Genomic DNA, 25,160 nt, shown 5'->3' with positions numbered 1-25,160 from the left:
GGGGCTCGGATACTAGGGGGCAGTTAGCCCCTTCGACCAACTTCTTTGCCCCTCTAAGAGCTGGTAGATAGCCACTATAGTCGAAGGGTTAAGGCTATGCTCACTCGGTTCGAGGTTGTTGAAGCACTTAGAGGCTTATGGTACACGTGGTGGTTGCTTGGAGCTAGTGTGGACCACGAGGAGTTAGTTTATGGTGCTCATTATAGCTCTTTTGTCTCAACTTCGACTTGCAGCTAGTCAAAGGCCTTTCTTTTAGAGTGTCGAGTGCTTGGGCAGTCTTCACCCTTGTCTATTGACCACCTTTCTAGGTCTTAAATGGTAGCACCTTCAAATCCCACAACCATCAAGGTTATCCTTTCTCCAGCAGACAAACAACAGGTGTAGCATGCAGTCCAATCACGTCAGGACAAGGCAGTTGTGGGAAGAATAGTGGGCCTCACTCCCATAAGGAGACAAGATCTAGGTGAGCTTGACATTAGAAAGAGACCACATCCAGGAGGTCACCATCTACGAAAGAGACATCTTCTTCATCCAGCTGAGCTCTCTTGCTACCGCCTTGACACTTGTGGAGCAGAGCCCCATCCTCCTTGGCTTGCATCTGGTGTACCTTTTCCCTTGGTACCACGGCTTCACAGTGGAGGACATGGACGCAACACACCATGTTCCTAGATTCTTGATGACGCTCGTGGAAGCTTCCAAAGGAACATAAAGCCATCCTTCCCTCCATTGGTAGAGCATTTGGCACGGTGCTGGAGTCCTAGCCAAATTCGATAGCTTCAGTGGTAGCAGACAATGGGGTCCCCAAGATCATATTAGTGGTTGAGAGCCCAGAGTCCCTCCTAGAGTTGATCCTCCTCGAGACCCTCGAGGGGGGTACACTTCGCCATAGAGTGGAGATTTCCAGTTTACTAGGAAAGTGTCTTCGTTGTTGCAGACAGATGGGCCATCTAGCCTGAAACTACCCTCATAGTCAGGGACGGCGGACTCTTGCCTCCTCAGCCTCAAACTGTCTATATTCCTATTCAAAGAGCATGTGTATGTAATCCTTAAAATCAAGATGCCTATGTACAATAAGAGAGAGAGTATTGTACCTTGTTCAATGTTTCACCAAGCTATATCCACTACTATAAATGGTGTTCCCATATGTTATACTTCCACAATGACCCTAAGGGTCCCCTCATCATTAGTGATCGCATTCCAACAATACCATGTGTATGAATGATAAATACCTTGGTATGGGGTGAGAGTTATTTGTGTATGAGATATTATAAGGTTTTTAGAAAACAAGACGAGTGAGTCATATAAAGAGGTGGGTTCATGTCCATGTGTTCCAATAATATAAGAGAGGCCACATGCCAAGCATGTGGAAGGCATGTGGAGGAGTGTGGAGTCAAGAGGAATCCTTCTAGAATTCCTATGTGGAATAAGCAGGATGTGGACATATGGAAAAGAGAGGGTCCCTATGGGCTCCATGTGGGGAGACTCTTGACTTTCTCAATATTTTAAGAGTCTTGAGCATCTTTTGATGACACATGGCAAAAGTAGCCAAAAAGGACATGGATGGTGACATATGGGCTCATTTGATTGATGGGAAAGGAATCTACAGGCAACAATTGTAAATGGGTGAAGGAGGGTGACAAAATCTCTATTTGACTTACTCATGACTAAGAAGCTCTACTAGCATTGACTATATACTATGTAGTGTCAATATACTCATCGTTTTGAGATGGTTTTCAAAATTTGAGGGATGGGAGTTGGAGGGCCAATCTATTCTATGCCAAATCTTCTCATTGATGTTCCAATCTTCTCATTAATGATCCCATTCCTCGATAGTGTCAAGTCTTCCAAATATGCGCTCTCAATTCAAAAGATTTCAAAAATGTATAGGGAAGGGGTTCTTGAGTGGTGGTAAAGGACAAGGGGGTAAAAGAGTAGAAAAATGAGACACCTTAAAGAAGGTGCCGCCTCCCCTCTTACTTATGAGGGAAGAATTTCAAACCGCTTTACTATGATTTATTCACGCCTCATGTAGCCCATATAGCCTAATGGTGATTACGAGTGCGTAAAAGTTATCTCGACTTCAATTCGCCTTTTTGCATGAAAAATTGAAACCTTTGACCTCATGTGTCCTAGTGGAAAGACATTATGAGTCGGTAAAATTGTCTCTAGTTTAAATCCCCTCCTAGCACAAATCACCACCAAAATAAAACCCAATTGACAAAGGAAGATAAAAACTTGAACCCTTTAACCTTGGCTTAAATTGACTATCACCTAAGAAACTATTTGATGTCACTTAGGTCAAGTAATATGTATGGAATTTGTTGACATTAGTGTCCTTTGCAATAGGTAGATGGGAATGTAACTGATGAGGAATTATGTGAGAGCCATTAGGGGGTATTATGATAAAAGAGTGAGTTTGGAGAAATTTTAAATACCCAAGGCTAAATAAAGCTAGATGCAATTGGAATTAGATTCCTATTGACTTTTTTCCTCTCAAAAAATGCATTCATGTAAATTTTTATGATCATAATTAACTTGTCAATTTTGTTACATGTTCCCAATTCTCATATAATTATAATTATATCTCATTCCTCACAAAATGCCTACATGTAAATTTTTATAATCATCATTAACTTGTCAATTTTGTTACTTATTCCCAATTCTCATATGCCTTGGTAGACAGTCACACAAATTGGAATGGGAAGCCTTGAGATTAGATGTTCCATATAATACCTACGATTGGGGCAATTTAACACAAAGCTAGTATCTACTTTATGACAACAAACTAGGTGAGAAAATTGGCAACTACTCATATGACACTAAACAATAGTGCAATACGCCTTCTTATTTAACTTATATATCTCATTTCTCATCACATGTGCTTTGCCCTATACCTTGGTAATTAGAGAGTGAATACCTATAGCTAAGACTTTCTACCAAAAACTTGCATTGTACATTAGGAAATATTGATCTCGAGAGCTCATTTTACAAACTCATGTAGTCTGCTTTTCTTCTTAAGTTAACTCTTCTTAATGTTAACTTATAAATGATTGGATGTATTATTCAATACACCCATGCATGTCGAAGGGTACCTTTGAAATTGGCTAGTTTCGTATTCTTGATGACTAGGGTGCATGGTAAACTACTTGCTCAACTGATGCTTATGATTTATACTATTTCTCAATTTCCCATGACAAATATAGTGTGGGACAAGGTCACATTGTTTTAGCTCTCCAATTAATGTTATTCTCATCTATGCATTCCTGCGCCCGTGCCCCCCCCTCTCCCACCCCGCATCCCTCCCTCTCATGTATGCATTTCAAAATCATCAAGTCCATTGAGTTGCAAGTATTTTAGTGGTACATTCTATAGGATTCATTCTCAAGTTATTGGCCCCTTGAATCTACAAGAACTCATTACTACCTGTGAATTTCCATAAGTTCTATTTCAAATTGCCATTCATCTTACAAAAATCGCATTTTGATAGCCCGACTCTCTTTAAAATATTGTTTGCTTTCTCTTTTGCATCCAGCTCTTGCTTTACCACGAGGCAATGTCCACTATCCATGCGCACTTGTGCACTCTTGTTTTAACTCTTTGGGGTTCCAAAATATGTTTCAACAATGAAGGTTGGTTGACCATTTAAAATTTTAGAATGAAGTGATCTCGCTATTGTTTATGGCCAAAGGGTGTCCCAAGAGTGTGGGTGCCCAAAAAAGTCATGGGCAGTCACCCAGGAGTGGTTTTGTAATTTGGAACACACAAGCGATTGGCAGATTTGAAGGGTGTCCATGGGGGGGGGAGTCAAGCTTGGTTGCAGACGGAAGGGCTTTCCAAGGGCAAGACATGGAGTCCATGAAAGAATGGAAAGGTATTTGATCATGGGCGGGGTGTGTGCAACGAGGTGGCCGCCCATTGCTTGCCGATCGTGTAAGATGGCCTCCCGGCGTCGCAGCTAAGGCTGGGGAGGCCACTCACATAGGAGGCTACTCATCAAGCTCACCCTGTTTCGGCTGGCTGACCTTGCTACACGAATTCCCCTGGCTGTACCTGTGGAACCTGCTTTGCAGGTCTCCACCATTCCTCCAATGAAGGCACTACACCTTCCGTCATCGGCAGTTTCAGCAATCATGCTTATTTCTATATGTTGAACCAGTCCAGCCAGCAGCGAAATGCTGGGTTGGAATTGGAGAAATCCAAGCACCCAGCTAGCGGGAAAAAGTCCATCCTTCAGCATTTGGCAACCATGGGGCTGCAAAAACATGCTGCTACTGCTAGTGAGGCTCCCCGCCCCCACTGGCTGGCGTGGGGAGGTGCTCTAAACAGCCTAAGATTTGAGAAAGCTGCAAGCTCCACACATCTAAAATGCTGGTGGTTCCTATGCACGTTGCCTCTGAAGTTACGTAATTCTATGGAGACAAGAATGCAATACAACAGCAGGGAACGTAGTTTTACCATAACCCACTTGGTGAAAACAGTCAGAGGCTTCTTTCTGTAGTCCTAAGACTGCTTCCAACCTTCTATCCGACGCTATGCTCTGCTATGAAGCCACATGTGACCCAACATTGCTAGATCGACTCTAGCTTTCTGGATTGGCGTGTTATGATTGATAGAGCTCTAGGCTGATGCGAGTAGACCATCGTCATCTCAGATTCTGCAGTGCATTACTTGGCCGAGCACTTCTGCTTGAGTTCATTTATTACGGACTATTTTGCCGAATGTTATGTGCATCGTTGCCTTAGCCAGCCCTCTTTGTGTGCGTGCTGAGTTAAGGGACGTCTTAACTTTTCCTTTCTGCTCTGAACTTGTGCGTTGACCCCAGCACTTGCACTTCGGTATATGCTTTGAAACAACATCAATATTGTTTAATACGTACTGATGCACGAGAGAACGTACCAAAACGAGCATAGCATGGACTTATACTGACACCTAGAAAGGAGATTAAAAAGGGGGCATCTCGACTTGACAGCAGAGAAACGGCTGCTATTGCGTACTTGGGAGTACTTTTTTATCGACCATGGATACAAATTTTATCTTTATTGAGTATGCATGTAGCAAGGTTGTGCCAATGTATGTGTGAGAACAACAATGGGGACATGGTCAAGTGAAGGACTCACAAATGCTTATGGTACATGCACAGGTTCAAGTCAACTTGTGTAACACAGTTTATGCAAAAGAGGGGAATTATGGACTTTGCACCAGTCTAAGCTTTTGGCAGGATATGAAAACGACAGGTGAATCCTATGTAAAAATCACTAAGGTTTACTTCTTTTACATGTAAATAATCTAGAGTCATTACCAAAAGTGTCTGAACTGTGATACTTTGATGAATGTACATAATATGACAGTTTATGATTTGTTACAAACTCCCAACGCTTGTTTGTTTGGGAATAAAATTAATTGCAGCAGTGGTTTGGTCAGATCAAGAAATCAAGAGCGGCTGAATTTTGCACAGGGACAGAGGCTCAGAAGAAATCCTGACCGTCTTGGACTCTCCTGAAGTTGCTTAATCTGATGAGGAATGGCCACATTACAAAAACAACCTTTGGTGAGTGTTCTCCAGGATTGAAACATTTGATTGTTTCTTTCCTTTTGCTTTGCTTTTTTAAAACTTATATGTATCAATAAAAACACACAAGATATCACAATCAAAACCTTACTTACCTTTTCATGTCCTCGTTCTGTATCTTTCCAGCACAAGAGCCCCCCTGACCTGGACTCCAACTTCCTGCAATGGAATAGTGAGATTGTTAAGGATGTGAAGCTGTTCTTATTGATGATGCCAAGATAATTTTTCTTATACACATATAAGGGAATACTCTTTCCAAAAAGCGTGTGTTCATATTGAATGTCTCATCGAAGTTTTAATATTTCATCATAATTGAGGTCTTTATACTTACAAATTTTCTTCTTCGATATCTGCAGCCATTGCTGAATGTCCTTCCTGAGCAGCTGGAAATACAAGCTCAGGGTCTCTGTGTCTAAGATGCTTTTGTTTTGTTCTCTCATTTACACGATCAAATATCAAATCCTCGCTATATCCTTCAGCACTTTCCTTAGCCTCCTGCATTACAAAGTCAAGGCTTACTCTTCTCTGTCCAGTACCATGCAATTTGGAGCCTTCATGCTCGAGATGTTTGTGTATTTTGTAAGAACTTGTAAAGTCAGGATGACCAAGCTTTTCTTCATAAAAACAATTGTTACTGCTGGTTGGCAGACTGCCAGCAATCTCAGTCTCAAGTGCAACTATTTGGATCTTTCTATTCACACTTTCAGGTTTTATTGTTTGCGTAAGGACCGTATGAGATACCTCGTGAGGCTGAGGTATTCCTTGATGCATGCCTCTCCGTCTCATACCTCTATGCTCATGCTCAGCAGGTGCATCTTTATCTGTGTGGTTTAAATGAGTTTTTTTATTGCCAGAAACCAATGCAGTTTGCCAAATATTATTATTGGAGCTACTTGGGTGTCCTCCAGAGATTGTGTGTCTTGTTGGCTGTTCCTCTGCTTTTGATGCAATGTGCACCTTTATTTCTACATGATAACCAAGTGTCACTTGAAATGCATGTGCTATGCTTGCTCTTGATCGTGTAGCTCTTGTTGCATGTTCCAGCTGACGGAATTCCAATAGAGCTATTGCAAAACCTGGAGATTGAACGAAACACCTCTTTGAGCACAAGATCAGAAGAAGACTTCTTGTTTAGAAAAAGAAAAGATGATGTCACCTTCATGACTTTGGCAGATGAATTCCACGAAGTAATTATGTATTACTGTTCAAGCTAATGCAAAGACATTTTCCAATATATTTTTTTCATGACAAAAGTCTTATCTGCCTACTTCGACCAGAGTAACAAAGAAAGCAGATCACAGGGTTCTGAACAAGTGATAAATCTACGTTTCTTTCTGAACATCTTCAAAAAACGTCATTTCCTCAATGCAAGGAATGTGTTAAATGAAGCAGCATTGTTAGCAGACCAGATCTCTTAGTCAATACAAAATTGATTGCACTTGAGAATTAATGTATTTCAAGAACAATGGCTACCGAAGTTCATAAACAAAGAAGCATGACAATTGAGCAAATAACTACATATTGACAGAAAGCAAGGCAACAATAAAACTATTATAACACCATAAAACATTATGCAAGATGAGCATTTTGGTAGCTTGCTCTCATTCCAAGCAGCTTTTGGACAGGGACCATCTCAGCTAAAAGGCCAAAACGAATGCTGCTGTGAGTAAATGTCAAAGCATTAAGACCAGATTTTCCCACTTTTCACTTCAGCTCAGTTTTGAAAACGAAGTCCACATTTAAGACTCAAGTTCATTTTCCATGCTTTTTGTAAGAAAATATAGCTTTAAAAAACCACCACAGCAAACCATCCTCACCTTTACGAAGTGAAAGAGAGAGCAGTTTTCCACTGGTTTGTAAAAATGTTCTTAGGCTGGTAGAATGGACTGCTTCCAAAACTCTTTGCCACACCTCCTCCAGTTCAGTATCGTTTCCAAGACTTGTTTGTCTAGTATTTGTTTCATCTTTGGTTAATGAGACTGCTGTACTGCGACCATTTCCAGACGTGACTCCTGAATCCATTGACCTCTGGTTTTTTTGTGGTGACGGAGAAGAGGTGAAAGGGCACAGTCTTGGTCCTGAAACAGACATTACATTTGACATCTTGGTGGCCGTGCCTTCATTTGCAGTGACAGGTTCAGTTTCTGAGTACCTGACACACTGTTGTCCAGGCTTACACTGCTTCTGAGAGGAAGAATTCAAGTCTGGTGTGTCACTTCTCAAGTCATGTACTCCTTTGGGGCTCTGAGTTACACTTGTATCAGCAGAACAGCTTGGGATAAGATAAGATTGATCTGGAGCAAACTGCAAAAGTGCAGCAGTTAACCAGGTCATCCTATCAGATGAACCTCTCAGTTGCTTTTCTGTGTCAGAAAGAGTCTTCAATGCTTGCCGTAATCTTTCCATGTCTTCTTTTGCCACTGCAGTCACAAATTAGAGAATTCAGATCTTTCAATGTGCAGCAAAAATGTGCAAGCTTGGAATTACTTTCACATGAGTTTTGTAGTGAGTTATTTGATGACCATTGCAAACTTCCAAGCCTTATCCAAGTAGTAAGGGTCATATTCTTAGATCACCAGAGGATAGCGGAAAGACATCTAACTTAGCCTCGCTGTGTTTTTCTTGCATTGATTTCCTGCTTGTACAGTAATACAGCAAAGATGCTTGCCGAGAGTCGGCAAGCTGATGTGAAAGCCAAGGAAGCTCTGATACCAATTTAAGGAAGAGGGGAAATAGAAAGGAAAAGGAAAGAGGGAGTACCTGAAGGGGGGGGGGGGGGGGGAGAGAGAGAGGTTGAGACTGGAAGAGCGAGATGTAGATTGAGGATGAACAGTCAAATCAATGCATACCTGGAAATGAGTGCACGTGGGGCTTTCTTTACAGTCCCTTAAATCTGCCTAATCAGAGCCCTCTAGCTAATTTTCTCCCTAGTGCTAATCCTACTAACCTAGCATGATTTGCCCCTTCATTACAGCCATCACTTCTCATTAAAAATTGCCCTCAAAGTTGCATGTGCTGGCTGTCCAAAAATAGCATCTATGATCAATGAATGTCCAAAACAAATCATGGTGTGGAGATGAAGGAACTAACGTGCCCCCTGCTGCTCCCTCCTGCAAGCACCCTCCCCCCCTCTGTTTCTGCTTGCTCACCCATCAAAGTTACATGTGCTGGCTGTCCAAAAATAGCATCTATGATCAATGAATGTCCAAAACAAAACATGCTGTGGGGATGAAGGAACTAGCATGCTCCCTACTGCTAGCACGCTCCCCTCCCTCTGTTTCTGCTTGCCCCCCCCCCCAATTTTGCTCCCTCAGTGACCACTCCCTGCCAGCACTCTGCTTCCCCCCTGCCCGTCGTGTGTCTGAGCGTGCCTCCACCCTGCCCCTTGTTTCTCACAGTTCTATTGGTCTGGAGACAATGGCTCTCATTGCACCTCCCTCGATTCCCACAGCCATTCGGGTTACTCTTTCCCAAGTGGAAACAAACACCAAGTGAAGATTGCAGTTCTGAATTTCAAGGATCTGCTGCCTATGTTCTGCTGTTCATACTCAGCAAGGAGACACGACTGAATTACATTTACTGATGCATTTATGAAGTGTGAATTTTCTATTTTTAAGCTACTGTCGAGCATGTATCTAGTATAGCTCCATGTCTTCCAATTCCATTCCTGAAGTTATGCTTCTGAAGGCTGAAATCAGCATTCTTTCTTGATAGTCTGAGGTCTCCTTTGTGCCTTTTTTTTTTTGAGTAAACATTGTAAGGGATTTAGACACTGGCTGTAATAACAGCTAAGACCTTCCCACCAATGGATAGCATAAAAATCTCCTCGTTCATCGAGAAATTCTCAGGGAGCAATTTCCCAACTTGGCAGATGAAACTCTGCGGCTTCTTCTTATGCGAGAAGGCATATGGAATATCACCAATGGCAAGGAGCCAAAACCCAAAAGTGATGATGCTAGAATCAGTTGGTGGGAGAACCAAAATGATAAAGCAATGGCTATCATTGGCCTAGCTTTAGCTGACAACCTTATCCACCATGTGGATTTTGATAAGACTACAAATGACGTTTGGGAAAAATTAGACAATTTGTTTGAAAATAAGATCAATAATTCCAAAGTCTTTCTCAAACAAAAACTCTTCAAGCTCAAGATGAAGGAAACTGAAACCCTCAATGAACACTTGAGCAATCTTGGGTCAATTCTTCAACAATTATCTGCCATCCGAGCCATTGTTGAAGATGATGATCAAGTTGTTGTACTTCTCTCAAGTATTGAAGACATTTCCAAGTACAGTGAAATCCTTGCTGTCCTAAGAGTCAGCCACAATATGAGCTTTAAGGATATGGTAGCTCATCTCATTGATGAGGACCGTAGGCTTATAGAGAAAGCAGAATCTTCCTTTGAACCTGACAAAGCATTCTTTCTCAAGAATAAGCCCAAGAAGAAAGGAAAACCTCTTAAATGTAATTACTGTCAGAAGCTTGGCCATACAGAGAATCGTTGCTTCAAGAAGATGACAAAGGTACAAGCCAAAGAACATGCCAATCTGGTTGCAGAGCAGAGCGAGGACGAAGACGATGAAGCTACACCTTCTGGACCTAAGGAACAAGCCTGCACTGTTGCTGTTTCTGGTCTATCCCTCCATGAGGTGATAGATGAAGAGTGGGCTTTCTAGAGTCGTGTGTGTGTTAGGTACTCTGCCTTGGGTAGTCCCCCTAAAATGATGAAATAATTTGTCATTTTGTGTGCCTTGTCCTATAAAAGGCTCCACTTATTTCCATGTACCCAGTTAGGAGACAGGGGGGTTGTTATGTCTTTCCTTTATCAGGCCTGGCCGAGTTCCAGGATGTTGGTGTACTCCCTAGACCTATGAGTTGGTCATGCATCCATGCTTAGATTTGAGTCTTTGATCACGTTGACACCTAAGCCATGAGAGTGCTTGGTTCAACCTCTGAATTATGCTCAGCTATTAGCCTCTGAGATTGCCTGGGATGCACAGTCTGGATGATGTCATAGTTTCTCACCCTAGCTCCGAAGGGGGGTTTGTTGGAACTATCGGAGTCCTAGTGTGTGTGGTCCTAGAGTCCTAGGAGTGTCCTACAGTTGTGTGAGTGTGAAGAAGTCTTGAGGCCACTTGTGCCACCTCATGTGGTAGGTGTGATTCCTCCCCTAGATTATATGATCTAGATTCTCTTGTGTGTGACCTCATCTATGAGTTGTCAGTGTGGGAAGATAAGGCTTGCCCAGCCTATAAATGAGGCCATGTACTTGCTATGATTTAACCATCTATCAACATCAGCTATTGTGCCTCAGCTCTTGTCTCCAATCATGTGATGAGTGTCTCTCACCCTCTCCCCATTTTCAACAACACCTAGTGAGGGCTTGCCCTCGGGACTGTAGATTAGGCCCCACCCAACTGCAGCCTCGCTCGGGTCAACAACATGAGAATTGAGAGGATAGATGGGGCAAGTATTGATAGAAATTGGAGTTTAGTCTTAGTGCCTAGAGACGGATTGCTATGACAGTTAGGCCTAGATATAGATTGCTATGGCCAGATGTTGGACTGTTCTGGCAAACGGAAGAAGATGGTACGGTGACTTTGTCCAGATTTCATGGCATGGAATGGCTGAATGCGTTCGCTTTCTAGAGTGCATGCCTTGTGCACCATACAAACAATCAAGACTGCAAGAAGCCACTAGTATGCCTTTACTTAAGTGGCAATCAAGTGCTTCTGTGCACGAACAACTATCATAAAGTAAGATCTACAGTTGCATATGAGTTGTAGTGGTTGCATGCAAGTGTGCATGTTGGAGTGCTAGTGTGCATGTGTTCATGCAAGGCTGCATGTATGTGCAGGCATGCACAAGTACACCCACTAGTGCTAGTACCTTTGTCCTTCTTTCGTAATAGCTGACCTTTGTCCCCAAAGTTCTTGTTGTGAATCCGCACAAATGCAACTTAGACTCGTGGCTTGCAAGCCAAGCTATGCATGCATGGGCCAGTGGTAATTAGCCACACATGCGACCTATGCATGCACACTGCTTTTGCCCTCACTTCATCAACTTCTGAAACTATTGACCACCCATTCCTCAATGTGCTCGCCCACTCTGCCAGCTCTTGGTCTATTCTCTTTGTGTTGCACACACATGGAATCGGATTACTTTACTTTCTGATTCATGATTTTTTCTTTCTAATTCTCTTTGGGCTTCATGCATAAAGCTATTACTATCTCTATCTTGGAGTTTCTCTGTTTATGATTGTGAATTCATACATATATTCTTTCGAAATTGTGTCTTTTAAGTAATATTCATAAAATATCATTATGAATCCAAATTCAAGTCAGGGAGCTCAGCCCTTTGTTGCTCCTAGACACCTATTGTGCAAATTGTCAATATCAGCGCTTAGGTGCTGCAAAATTTATCCGCGCAACAAGTTCTCATGTTGCAGTGTCTTCACAATGCGACGCCTTCCTTTTCTCCCAAGTGTATTCAGGGTGATTATGTGCACTCTTGGCTTAGTAGATGAGAGGTAATTCTGCCATCACCAACTATCTTGACAATATTCTAGCTACTCTTATTGAGATGCATCTCTGAGGAAAGCCTTTTCATCGTGTGGCGAGATCTTGGGATGAATTCTGTGAGGCTTTCATGAAAGAGTTCCTTCTAGAGCTAGATGAAATCGACAATTTTTGGAAGTTGCAAATCCTTAATAAGGGTGGGAAGCCCTTGGATTCCTTTTTCAAGAGTTCACCGAAGATAACGGCTAAATTCCTAGTGTTTAGCCAACAGACTCTTTGCCTTTTCTTTGTTAGTATCCTTCAAAAGACTACCAAAACATGATAGGAGAAACAAACTTGAGAGCTTGATAAGGCGATTCATTTTGCAAAGGTCTATGATAGTACTTTGGCACACAAATAACCTTCAATGTCAAGTAAAACTAAGAACAAAACCAAATGTAAGAATTGCTGAGCTCGAAATACAAAATCTAAAAGGCCAATTCAATAATGCAAACTTCACGGCCTCTTGCGAATTGATTCTTAAATGTAGGCTGCTGCTCAAGCAAAAGGACTTGCCTGGTCATTTGTCAAATGCGTGCCCTTTAAACCGTGGTAAGGGCAAAGCAACTTTCACTTAGTAGAGTCTAGCATGGTAATCCTCTTCACATTGCTAGAAGTTAATGTCTTTCTTCTGGTATTAGTCATAAGCATTGCCGTTTCAATAAATATGTTTGGAACCAATGACTTGATCCGCATGGTGGGTTGATTTAATAGTCACTCTAGTTATGTTTTATTGATAATGATAGTACTTATAATTTTATTTATGCTTCTCTTGCGCAGAGACTATGGAATTTTGTGGTTCCCAACAGCCACTGCTATGTTGTCAATCTCACACATGGTGCTTCAGAGTCTTGCGAGGAGATGGTTCCGAGTCTTTACATGGAGATTGTTGGGCAAACTGATGTATTAGGGGTGAATGCTAAGAGCCTATGATTGCTTAGATGCAAGTAGGATGTGTGTGACTTAGTTTGATGAGTAGGGTTGTATGGAAGGAGGGAGCAGAAATGAGAAGCAAGCAAGCAAGAACTGAAGTGTATTGCTACAAAAGTGAAGTAGCAGTGAAAGTATAGGCTTCATAAGGCTAGCCCTAAACCTTACCTTGGTCAACTCATGGGGCAACTTTATGGTCTAACAGTTGACTTTTATTAATATTAACTAATAGTACTTGAACACTAACTCGCACTAGTCTACAAGGCCATACCAAGGGCTAAACTAACAAACCACTCTCCATGGTATGGGTGAAGTATTCAAGGAACATCTTTAGAAATACCTGGAACTAATGCCATGGTTGCCAATGTTCATCCGAAAGGATATAGCAACCTATGGAAGTATAGGAATGGGAGAATCACATAACAAATGGAATCAAGTGTAAAGCTTGCCAAAAAGCCTCAAACTTAGGTGGAGGAAGCGCCTTGGTGAAAATATTTGCCAAATTGCCTTGTGTCAAAACATAAGATAAGTGAATATTCCTTGTTGATAGTCTCTCTTACATAGTGATAATGAGCCTCAATGTGCTTAGGACGTGCATGAAACACTGGATTTTGCACAATGGCTAAAGCACTCTGCCTATCAAAGTAGATAGTGGTGAGAGATGTCAGACCAACAACTAGATCTACGAGTCGTCTCTGTAGCTAGATACATTCGATCGTGGTTGTAAAAGATGCCCTGTGCTTTGCTTCACAACAATATTAAAATAAGTATGCATGTGTAAGAATATTCCTCAAGGTTTGTGATGGCAATACCTATGGAGGCCACGATGTGTCTAAATGCTTGCTCTTGCTCTTGGAATCCTTGCCGAGTGACCTCCAGAGGGCGAGGCTAAGCTAGTAGAAGTGTCATAATTCCAAAACTGAAGCCGAGAACTCCACTGCCTAAGAATCTAGGTTGGCTCACTACTTAAAGGCGAACAAACATTAGGAGAAAGAATTGGACTCGCAGGTCAAGAGTCCCAAGCTAATGAAGCACAGAGAGCAAGAAGGGATCCTAGAGAAGGATCAAGAGGTGGAAAAGAATAAGGAAACCAGGGGAGGAAAAGGTGAGGAAGCCATGAGAAGGGAAGCAATAGGATGGGGTGGGTTTAAGACTGTACAGCAAGGGAGCAAATAAATGTGGACGAACCGTTTGAGGATAAAAAATAGGAGGGGGATAAGGAGGGGGAGATCGGACCACTAGGGCAAGACGATCTATAAACAGTGGACTAGGCACAAAATAGCAAAAGGAGAAGGGCAGAGTTAGGTGCATTGGCTGGAAGGAGGGGCTAGGGCTTTTGAGTTGAAGATGATGGAGATGAGGAGGACATGTCCATGGGAGAGGCCTCAAGGTGTAGGCTTGTAGGACCCAAAGACTCCAATATTTCCTTGCCCTGAATTGGTTTGCCTTATAGGCTTGTGTTTGGCCTTGCAACATCCATTCCTGTTTGTGTACTTCCCCTTAATTCATTTTTGTAACTTGTGTCCATCCTAAATCGTGCCCAAACTCATCATCAGACTCATCGACAAGAAGGGAATCAGAGCTGGACTGTAGGTTGGAAGGAGGGGCTGGGGCTTTTGAGTTGGAGATGAGGACATGTCCATGGGAGAGGCCTCAAGGTGTAGGCTTGTAGGACCCAAAGACTCCAATATTTCCTTGCCCTGATTTGGTTTGCCTTATAGGCCTGTGTTTGGCCTCGCAACATGCATTCTTGTTTGTGTACTTCCCCTTATTCATTTTTGTAACTTGTGTCCATCCTGAATCGTGCCCAATGTCGTCATCGGACTCATCGACAAGAAGGGAGTCAGAGTTGGGGACTGGTTGCCTACTATCCCTATCCTTAAAACTTGGATACAAGGGCTTTCCTGGTAAGCCAGCCAGCTCCCTCTTCTAGCAGAGCCCTCACCCGAATGGTTTCCAATATGAGCTCAAACAGGAGAGGGAGTCAAAGCTGGACTGGTCTCCCTATTCCCATCCATGTGAAGCGGGGGGAAAACTCAAAATCAGAGACAATCATTTTCTTGGTAAGCTAACCACCTCCCCCTTTTGGCAGTCAAATCCCTCCCCAACAAAGGGTTTCCAAGCTGAACTAAAGGGGATGAGGGTCATAAATCCTCATCTGGGAGGGGGGGGGATAAAGTGAAGCTGCAAAGAGAGCTAGGCACAAGCCCAGTGTGAGAGGGGAGGACTTGCAGGAGAGCAGCATGGGGGAAAAGGAGGGCAGAGATGGCTCATGCAGAGGGGCCACGAGGGCAGAACTGAGGAGAAAGTCAAAGAGCTTTATTCATCTAATATCGTTTAAGTAAATGACTCGCTTATACCTAGATGAATCCAGGAACATTCCCAAACTCGTCCTCTAAAAAACACAACATAGTGCATTTTCAATCTCATGATAGTCTCTCATAAGATTGAAAACCTTAAACTCCATCACGCATAGTAGGGACTAGCTACTATGACATCCCCACTAACATATGAGCGCCCAACAGTGGGTGTTGACCATAGTATAAAAGTATGCTCTCACACATACAAATCCACACATCCACACATGCTTGAGCATCCTTTTATACAAAGTCTTCGTACTGAGCTTCTGTTGGCACTCCAGAGGCGAAGGGCAGACTCAGCCATGACAAAGGCTAGCACTAAAGGAGAAGGCTAATAAAAAAGTAGTTCAAAATCTCTTCATTCAAGCTACAACTGCTTGTGAAGTCTAGTCTCTCCCAAACGAGCATCTAAATCTAGCTGATAGGGCAACACACCATTTAAGATAGAAAGAATTATCACAATACCAGCAGGCTGCAACTTGGACGAAACTTCACAAGGTGAAATTTGCATGTCTGCTAATACGGTAGAAGCATATACCTAGATGAATCCAGGAACATTCCCAAACTCATCCTCTAAAAACACAACATGACTCGCTTATGTGTACTCTGCCTTAGATTGTTTGTGATGTCATGTCTAGATCTCTTTATTTTTGTGAAAGTGTCCTAGTAGCTAAAGGGTTGAAAGTAATGGGATACGAGGAACTGTACCCAGTACATCGTTGAAAGTGATGGTGCAATTGTACCCACTACACGGTTGAAATTAATGGGTGTACTAGGCAACTGTATCCACATCTAAAGAGAGCCCTGCCCACTGTGTGTGAGACTGTTCTTAATTAATTAAATCTTATCAGAAGAATACACATAATCAGAACTAAGGTTGGTGCACAGCTGATAAGCTCACAGGAAATTATTCACATTTGCTCCACTATTACACTTTTTAACAAGAGATGTTAAGGTATAATGCTTGCTCCCAACACTAGATAGATATAGATCCTGAAACACATATCCATACTTCCAATCCTACTTGAAACAACCTAAATGAATCCACGGGCACAAGGGATTCCATACAATGGATATGTTTAAAAGGAATAGGTGTTCGTATGACAATGCATATATGAAGAAAATTAATGATTTAAGGAATTTATATGTCCGTATTAACTATTTACTGACGTTTCAATGAAAAGTTAAAAGAAAACATAAAAATACTTACACTCCTTTTTCTGGAAGAATTTCCTCTTCAGTCTCTCTTTGGGGGCTTGATAGCCACCTCCAAGTATACTTGTAATCAAGGAAGCCAATTGTGACATGAGATTGATTGGCTCAACTCCAGACTCAACTAGCTCCCTCAAGCTTCGGACAGTATTTACAGTATCAGCAGACAAGGCAAAATCCAATAATTCTACCAGTTTGTCGTTGGAAATAAGCCCCATCTGCAAGATCGCATGCTGATCAGTTAAAATTTCTCTATAGTAGAACTGGAAAAGGTGAAATAGAACATACACCATAGTTGTATCTAATAAACAAAAGTGCACAACTTGTTTCTTCTAAGCTGCACATGCTTGCATCTTTCATCTTCCAGCTTCCATTTGTATTTTCTATTCACTTTGCAAAAAATAGATCCTACATCCTAGCTTGGGTTACTATTATGCAACACATGCCATAGATACCACATGAACTGTTCATATAACTCTTAGGTGTTGACCTTAGCACCAAAACCGTGGACAATATCAATGTGGTATTTGCATCAATAATTTTCAAATGGCGAGCTTAGCCAGTGGATTACATTCTATGATAGTCGAGTCGTGCATTGGCACTTGCAGTACATCCAAATCTCGTAAAGATTTGTCTATCCTAAGCATTCAGACGTTCAATATTCAGATATAAAACATCATCTAGACTCTTGTATCATCTTTGGTGGTGAACATACATTCTTCTGTGACAACAGTTGGCAATCGAGAGGAAAGACACTAATGCAATCCTTACAATTCGCATAATAAACATATTACATAGACAAACGTTTGCGACTTTCACTTTTGAGAGTCCATCACAAAGCTACAAACCAAGGATTATGCCATGCATACTATGAATCACATGCTAACCCATGTCCTGAGCAGGAAAATTAGAAACAGCTGAAAGGCACCTATATATTACGTTTAATATGTAAACACATTATTCAATTCAAACATGCATAGCACCACAGAGTGTAGCCAATTCAATACAATCGTTAAAACCTATTCAACCCTAGCCAATCTGTTAAGCTGAAACTTCATCCTTGAATCGTTATCACAAAGCTTAAGTTTAGAGTAAGGCCATGGTTGAAAGCAAATGCAATCTTGAGAATACAAAAAAGCAACTAACCCAACTTAGACACAAGACCCAAGATGTGTTTCCTCAAAAGATCTAATCCTTAAAATATTGACCACCATAAAATATATAGTATCATTCACAAGGTTGCACTACAAAATTTGAAAACATAAGTAGACAATGTGCTAACATAATCAAAACGTAGCAAATCGTGCCGGGAAACGTTGATGGGAATGTTAGGTTGTGATTTTGAATAAAATAAAGTCACATTATAATTGTGCTATATATAAAGTTATGAGTGATCAATTACGCAAGGAGCATCTTCTGGGTTCAAGCATGGTAAAGATGTTCAAGAGAATATGGCCTGAATTCTCCTTCCACCTTTTGTATTTCTTGAGCCACTCCGTTTGGCCTTTCAATGGATCTTTGACTCTAAGCTTATGCTTCCATCTCTTTCCAGAAGGTGGACATGCCTTGGACAAATGAAACACCCATCATCTCTCAAAAAGAAGTACTAGGACTCGGCAACGAAGTCCACCAGTCATACCACTAAATAGGCTGCAAGAACATGCTGTCTTTTCTTATTGCATCCTTGTAATTGTATTACCACTTTCGTGAAAAGGTTTGCATAGCGGTTGATCGACTTATTAGGCCCTAAGTAATCAATCTCGAACAAGAGCCCATGTATTGTGGTATCTCTCGAGTTGCATAATAGTGATCGATGTGCCACTTGTGCCATCATTTGACTGCACAAGTGCATGGAAGGTTGATTGCACCTTGAAAATTAGTTCTTGGCCGACCCACCCGTCGGCTGGTTGGCTGGGCTGGTCGGGCTGTTTGCCCAGCCCTACGGGCCGACAAGGAGGGGGTTGAGGCTGCCTATAAAAGGCGCCTCCCCCAGCCCACTTTTTATGCCCTTTTGAGGCCCAAATCGTGCCAAATCTGCTTAGGGAGCTGCGATTGGCTGACAAGGGAGCCAGTTGTCACTGCCACCTGGGCTTGACCCTGGTGCATGTGACAGTAACCTATCAAGCCATTCACGATGCATTCACTTTTCTCAAGCTATGTAGGACCTTCCTAAGCTCTATGTACTCTTCCACTTTTTAGTATTCCATTCAAAGTTAACTAATAGAACGATATCCTTAGAGAGTAATATTGATCGCAAGCTGATCCCCCACCTTCTAGCCACCCTACGTCCAAGGATATCGTTGAATGCTGCCTAGTGTCATAAGGAGTGTTGAGTGCGGGGGTTCCAATCCCCTGTCTCCTAGCCACCCTACCTCTATAGACTCGCAAAAAATCTCGGGAGGGAGATCTCTGGAGGGTCTTCAAGGTTCTATATAGTCAAGGGTGTCCCCAAAGCAAACGTGCTTACGGGTGTCAAAAGCGTGCGGCCATTTGGACCAATACCGCATACACGAGGGGTGAAGGGCACCAGCTCCAACAGCCCCCTGTGGACGAACACCAAAGCACCAATGACACGCACTGACCAAATCAAAAGCCAGCACAACAACCAAGGTAACATGAGACAAACCGAACAGGGGTCAACAAACCAAAGTCGCCCCTAAAGTCCTCGCCAACCAATCGCAGACAGCCATCTCCTGGTGCAACAGCCGCTGCCCCCTAGTAAAGTTGCACTTAATGCCACTGTGAATCACAACACCTCCTGCAGCACACACAAGTCATGTCCGGAAGCAGCTGCCGCCATGTGTTGGCCATGCAACAGCCGCCTAAAGCAGGCTCTGATACCACTATAGGTTTAGCCACCCATCTAGAACTAAGTCACATTCATGATCCCTCACAGGTCTCCCAGTTAAGCCTCCTAGAAAGTCTAGCGTGGCATTTATCTGCCCTGCAACGTAGTAGACTAGCTGACTACCCAATCTAACTTTTCTTGCTATCTATAAAAACTCAACGATTGGAAAGAAGAATAAATTCTGATAACAGCAGGCTACAAAATGAAAGAATCTAACAAAGCATCATAATGCCAACCAGTTAAAGAATCTAACAAAGCAGCATAATGACAACCAGTGAAAAGTTAGCTTAGAAGACTCACCATATCCTGAACCACAGAAGATGTAATTTTCTGCCCCAGAAGACTTAGTTGATCCAGCATCATTTCAGCATCCCGAAGTGATCCATCACATGCCGATGCAACGAGTTTTAAAGCCTCTGCATCGGCATCCAGACCCTCGTGTTCTGCAATAGTTTCTAATCTGTTTATGACCTCGTTTTCTTTGATCTTGGAAAAAACGAACTTCTGACACCTTGAAACAACTGTGTGAGGCAGCTGTCCTAAGCTGCTTGTAGTAAGGATGAACACAACATTTTTGGGAACTTCTTCCATGACTTTCAGGAAAGCATTCCAAGCCTGATGTGAGAGAGCATGGCATTCATCAAGAATGTACACCTTATAGTGAGAGGAGGATGGCAATAAAATACCATGCATTAGTGCCTTGATGTCTCTTGCTCCAACATTCCCTCCGGCGTGAATCTCCTTAATGTTCGAAGTCTTCCCAAAGCTGTGCACTAAACATTCGCTGCAAGAACCACACGGCCTCTGTTCCCCTGAAGAAAGGCAGTTCAAAGCTGCTGCGAATATTTTTGCACATGATGTTTTCCCTGTTCCTTGAGGACCATAAAAAATGTACATAGGTGCAACTCTCCCTCTTGATAACGCATTAGAGAGAACTTGGGTAACCAGATGCTGTCCTGCAAGGTCAGCAAAAGATTTTGGCATATGTTTCTGACTTAAGCTACGATGCCTATCCTCACTGCATGCTAATATTATTCCCTTTGAAAACTCTCTCTCTCTGTCTAAAGAATATATCCCAGAAGATTTTATTTCATGTTGCCCATGTTCTTCTGCTAAGCCCCTTTCCCATTTACTAGCATTGTTCATTGAGGGGCTGGGATCAAGCAAGGGAAGACTTTCTGAATCTGTGTTGAAGGAAGTGTCAGAGAATTCTGACTTTGCAGCAAGTGTGGCATCTCCAGAAATACTTCCACATCCTCGGGATTTTTTGCCAGTATTAGGACCTGAAGCTCCACATGAGATACTCTTACCTGCCATGTCCAAAATATTCCTTCCTCTGCTATGAATTCTGGACCAATTCCAAGGAATCCCACATCTGTTGTGTGGGAGATCTGAGATTCCAAGCTCGTCATTCCCGCCAGATGCAATCACACCTACTCTGTCCACAGTTGCTAGGGGTGGTTTCCAATTTTGACCAGTAGTGTATAGAAGTTCTTCCATTTTATTTGTGTGGATGTGAGATGCTTTCAGGTCAGATGTTCTATTCCTCTGTTTCTTCCTCTTCTTATGTGCACCAATTTTTCTGCTTGATTTATACGTGGAGTCTGAACCAAAGGGTGCCATATTTCCCTTGCTGTCAAGAGCTTCCCCTCCGGCCCCCTCATCTTTGCTATGGATGGCCTCCTCTCTTGGTTTCCTATGACTGCCAGACAGCTCCTGACTGCGCCTTCTCTGGCTCTCAGGACCCTCCGTCCTGGATGCATGTAGCTTTTTTGATGGCCCTGCTACTTTGTCATTGGTGTACAAAGCATCCCCTTTTACTGTCGATGCAATCTGTGTATCCAGGTCTCTTAACTTGTTTTGGATTGCATGATCCCGCATATTGTAGCGAGACCCCTCCCTCAAGGGGTAGTTGTTCCTACCAATCATCTTCTTTTTCTTGTTACCTCCACGCCTGATTTCCCTTTTACGCAGAACACCTCCCTTCTGATCTGCACTAGCATTACTTTTGCTCTGTCTGGCTGCATTTCTGGTAAGGATGCCTGCTTTTGACGTCACTTTTAAAGCTTTAGATTCATTCTTTCCAACTAGAAATGTAGGCTCAACCTTCCCAGTTTCTGTGTTAGACTTCCTCAATACACAAGGAGACTTCTGTGGAGGGCTGGTGGAGGGATCTCTTAAAGAAGGACTTTTCTGGAGAGCAGATAGCTCCTTAATTATATAAAACTCACGAGGACGTCCAAATTCGACCCTCATTTTAGTCTTCTGCTTATGGAGGTGATGCTTCAAATGTATGCAATTAGTCAAATGAACGTGCTTTCTCAAGTGAGCCTGAGCAATGCTCTCCCTTCTGTTCCGAAACTGAGGAGCCTTTCCAGTTTTCCTTATCATGACCATAGAAACAAGATAAACGGCATTTGTGGAGGCAGCAATGTGAAATACTAGGTGAACAGTAACAAGATCTGACAAGACAACAAAGGAGATTGACATGTAGCAGATGTAGGCAAAGGAGATAAATACAGTGCCATAGTGCTGCATTGGTTAACTTGAAAAGGATCGACCCCTCCAAATGTAGAAACCTGATCCGAAGCTGAAAGCATACACAAGGATGAAACTGAGTGTGGCGCAATTGACAACAATCCCACACACACGCTTTATTTGATTCCAGACCCATACGCACCTGGTCTGCGAAATGATAACCCAGTTGAAATGCACATCTATTCTTCTTGTATTGTAAGTGAAACTTAAACATATGTCTGCTGCAGCTACAAACAGAGATTGTACAACAACTGAAATCTTCCACCGAGTACAACTTGTGCCTGTATTATTTATGGATCAAAAGCTTTGCCTTTGCAACTCTGCGATAAGGCAACGGCATCTCTTCCAGTACCTATATCAGGCACCTATATTCACCTAGGTGCAGATTGATGTACACGCAACTACAATCCTGCAGGTCTTTCGACGTGCAGCTTCACCTTCAGAAGGTTCTGCAACGCACCGCATGCTTTTTTATTACAGTCAGCAGACGAAAGTGGATATCTCGCACGACTTGGGAAAAGCACTCAAAAGAATTCGCTCGTCTTCACTTCTCTAGCAAAGCAAGATGCGTGCTGCGGTAGTAACCAATCTTTCATATAAGTAAGAAGTCTCCCTTTGATCAAAGTGTTTCGCAAAGCCATAACGCTTTCATCTATACGGTTAAAACCAAGTTGTCTTTCACGTAACCAAACGTCAGACTGGCAACCGATGCATTGCGTTGCAGCACATGTCTACACTCGCCAATCAGGGATCATTGAGATAACGGCAGATGTTTGGATGGCCTTCAATGAGAGGAAGAAGTAAGCTTGCATCAAATGAGAACGGCAGTAGTATAGCATGCTCTGAGGAACTCTCAAAAAATATCATTGGAGCGGGGATTGGGAAGCATTGAACAATCCGAACTGTCGGGCCACCCAGCGACCTTTGAGTGACATCCCTTTCCTGTCGGCGACAGTCCAAACACTTGCGCACCCAGAATTTTCAAGTAAGGAGCTGACGATGAGAGAGAGGCAAGGAGACAAAAGGAGAAACGAGGCCAATCGTGGGCGGGACGTGCAAGAATCAGGAAAAGCGCAGCCAGTGAGAGAGAGGACGGGATTGAAGCGCAGCTGAGAGAGGTGCATAAAGGCATATGAGATGGCTCTTCCTTCGTTTTAGCCACCTTTTGCGGAGCAAAATTTGCGTCACAAAGCTAGGCAAGACCCAATTGTGGAAACCTTACGTTCAGGAATCCATCTCCGTCCATTCTACAGTACTCGGCTTTCCTCGTAACGTACTATGATGCCGAATCTGCCGAGGGCTTTTACGACCCCTGGATGCTTCTGCTATTATAACTGCGCAGTGCCCACATCGCAACGGCTTGCCAAGTTGCCATCTTCATTATGATTTCGGGCAAATGATTTGAAAACTGTGTTGTGGGTTTCGCGACTTTTGGATGAACAAGCGCCAGGAGCAATCTAGACACAGAATCTACGACACCTGCCACAATCAAGGCTGGCATTTAAAATTCATTTACTTATCCCCGCTGCTGCCAGGAGCAATCGCCCCGCCCCCCCCCAATTTTATTTTAACGTAAGAAATGGCAATTGGACAAGTTGTCTGTAGGCCAAATCTCCTCTTTCTCCTTCTTCTTCTTCTTCATCCATATTATTCCAATCTCTGGGACTGTGACTAGCCTATAGTACTATACCTTTGGATTCCTAAATTGGCATCCAACACGGAAGCCTCGACATTTATGTCAGAAACCGTCTGAAAACGGCCACACACAGCTCGGGCCTTTTGCCCTGGGATAGCGAGCCTCGTGCGCCGGAATTCACGCCGTTCGACTTTGCGGATCCCGGACCCTGTGGAGTTCGACGCTTGGGGCACCGGGAAAGTGTGATCCCGAGTCTCCTAGAGCTTTTAGCTACCAATCCGCGGGCTGCAGGAATGTCCAGTCGACACGGCACGCGGGACGCGCACGGAAGCGTCATTCGCCGCTAAAGCTAGCGGTGATGACGTGGATTCCCTAGTTTGGCAGGCTGGAATTCTGATGGGCCGCTAAGTTAGCGGTGATGACGTGGATTTCTTAGATTGGAAATTTGACGAAGAGTTGTTGAGGTACGTGGACCGATATTGGTTCTTAGGATACGTCCACGTGCACAGGGCATCCAAGTAGGACTGCAAATCGGGATGACGTGGCGCGGGAGAGTACGTGGACCCCACTCGTTTCTCTTAGGATACGTCCACGTGCAGAGGGGATCTGGTCGTCCGCGTCAGCGCTAGCTGTGTTGTGTTGAGTGCGGGCGCCTCGTAAAAGGGCATTCTGGGAACTCACACACAAATGAAAGCCGTTGTAGGTGCGCCAGGTGGCAGGCTACGTGGAGGGGAGCTACTCGCGAGGAAAACGTGGCGGAAAGCAAGGAGTCCACGTAGGAAAAGCAAGGGGCGGGGGAGCACTTTCTGCCAGGGGAAGGAGGCCCGCGTGAGAAGGACGACACGTCAGGCGAGGCATCATCAACATAAGACAGTTGATCCACCGTCCGGGGTTCTCAGGAAGGCTTTATTTGTTTAGTCGTGTTTGTCCTGCTGTATCGTGTTTACACACAATACAGAGACAGTCACGTCTTAGCCGTGCTGCCGTAAAAGGCCCATTTGCGTAAATGGCCTCGGGCACCCCCCCAAATCCCGTTTCCTCTTCCCCCTCGTTCCCCACACGAAAGTTCCATCATCCCCCCCACTTTTTGCCTCGCTCCCTTTCATTTTGTTAACGCTTTTTCCATCTAAAGCTGTGCCCATTCCTCTCTAATCACACCGCTAACCAACCCTCTAATTGACACTTGTCACTTGTGCGTTTGGGTTGTTTTCGTTTTGTTTTGAGAGCCTTCTTTTGGGTTGCATCTCTTTCCTCCCTAAAAGTAATCCATATAGTCTTAGGACATCACCAAACGCTTCATACACAAGTGCGTTTACATTACTTTTTTGCCTTTTCCCCTTTCTTCTTAAGATAGAAAAGCATTTCTTTCCTCTCCAAATAGCTTCCCAAGTAATCTCAGTTTTTTCAGTATTATGACACAACAAAGCACTTCATAAACAAGGGCACACGTGGTGCTCGAATCCCTGCCCTTTTCCCTTTTCTCTTTTCCTTTGAAGAGAGAGAGAAGCATTT

At 43.2% G+C, this 25,160-nt stretch overlaps 1 protein-coding gene and 1 long non-coding RNA gene across 4 annotated transcripts; one reads left to right on the top strand and one right to left on the bottom strand.

The window, feature by feature from the left end:
• Window positions 1-5,114: 5,114 nt before the first annotated feature.
• On the bottom strand, window positions 5,115-23,193 carry LOC147900224 (protein STICHEL-like 4). 3 transcript variants are annotated; one of them, XM_087376798.1, is made up of 8 exons: window positions 22,155-23,193; window positions 19,775-22,064; window positions 16,625-16,844; window positions 7,387-7,989; window positions 5,901-6,645; window positions 5,665-5,728; window positions 5,422-5,511; window positions 5,115-5,235 (listed from the first exon to the last, which is right to left on the bottom strand). In XM_087376798.1, the coding sequence occupies exons 2-7, from the start codon at window positions 22,010-22,012 to the stop codon at window positions 5,431-5,433; spliced, it is 3,951 nt and encodes a 1,316-aa protein (XP_087232924.1). In that variant the 5' UTR covers window positions 22,013-22,064; window positions 22,155-23,193; the 3' UTR covers window positions 5,115-5,235; window positions 5,422-5,430. The 3 variants fall into 3 exon arrangements, with proteins under 3 accessions (XP_087232924.1, XP_087232925.1, XP_087232923.1); XM_087376799.1 differs by lacking the exon at window positions 5,115-5,235 and having other exon boundaries at window positions 5,274-5,511; window positions 5,901-6,064; window positions 6,311-6,645; XM_087376797.1 differs by lacking the exon at window positions 5,115-5,235 and having other exon boundaries at window positions 5,274-5,511.
• On the top strand, window positions 5,142-6,783 carry LOC147900225 (uncharacterized). Its single transcript, XR_015541296.1, has 5 exons — window positions 5,142-5,234; window positions 5,456-5,548; window positions 5,926-6,148; window positions 6,277-6,378; window positions 6,614-6,783. It is a non-coding gene; the product is annotated as an uncharacterized LOC147900225 (long non-coding RNA).
• Window positions 23,194-25,160: the final 1,967 nt, after the last annotated feature.

This window comes from Dipteris shenzhenensis, chromosome 7, assembly GCF_047967505.1.
Source record: "Dipteris shenzhenensis isolate YYH24624 ecotype China chromosome 7, Dip_SZ_1.0, whole genome shotgun sequence".
Classification (NCBI taxonomy): domain Eukaryota; kingdom Viridiplantae; phylum Streptophyta; class Polypodiopsida; order Gleicheniales; family Dipteridaceae; genus Dipteris; species Dipteris shenzhenensis.
The sequence above is the reverse complement of the archived record's forward strand: the minus strand, read 5'-3'. Positions and strand labels throughout refer to the sequence as shown.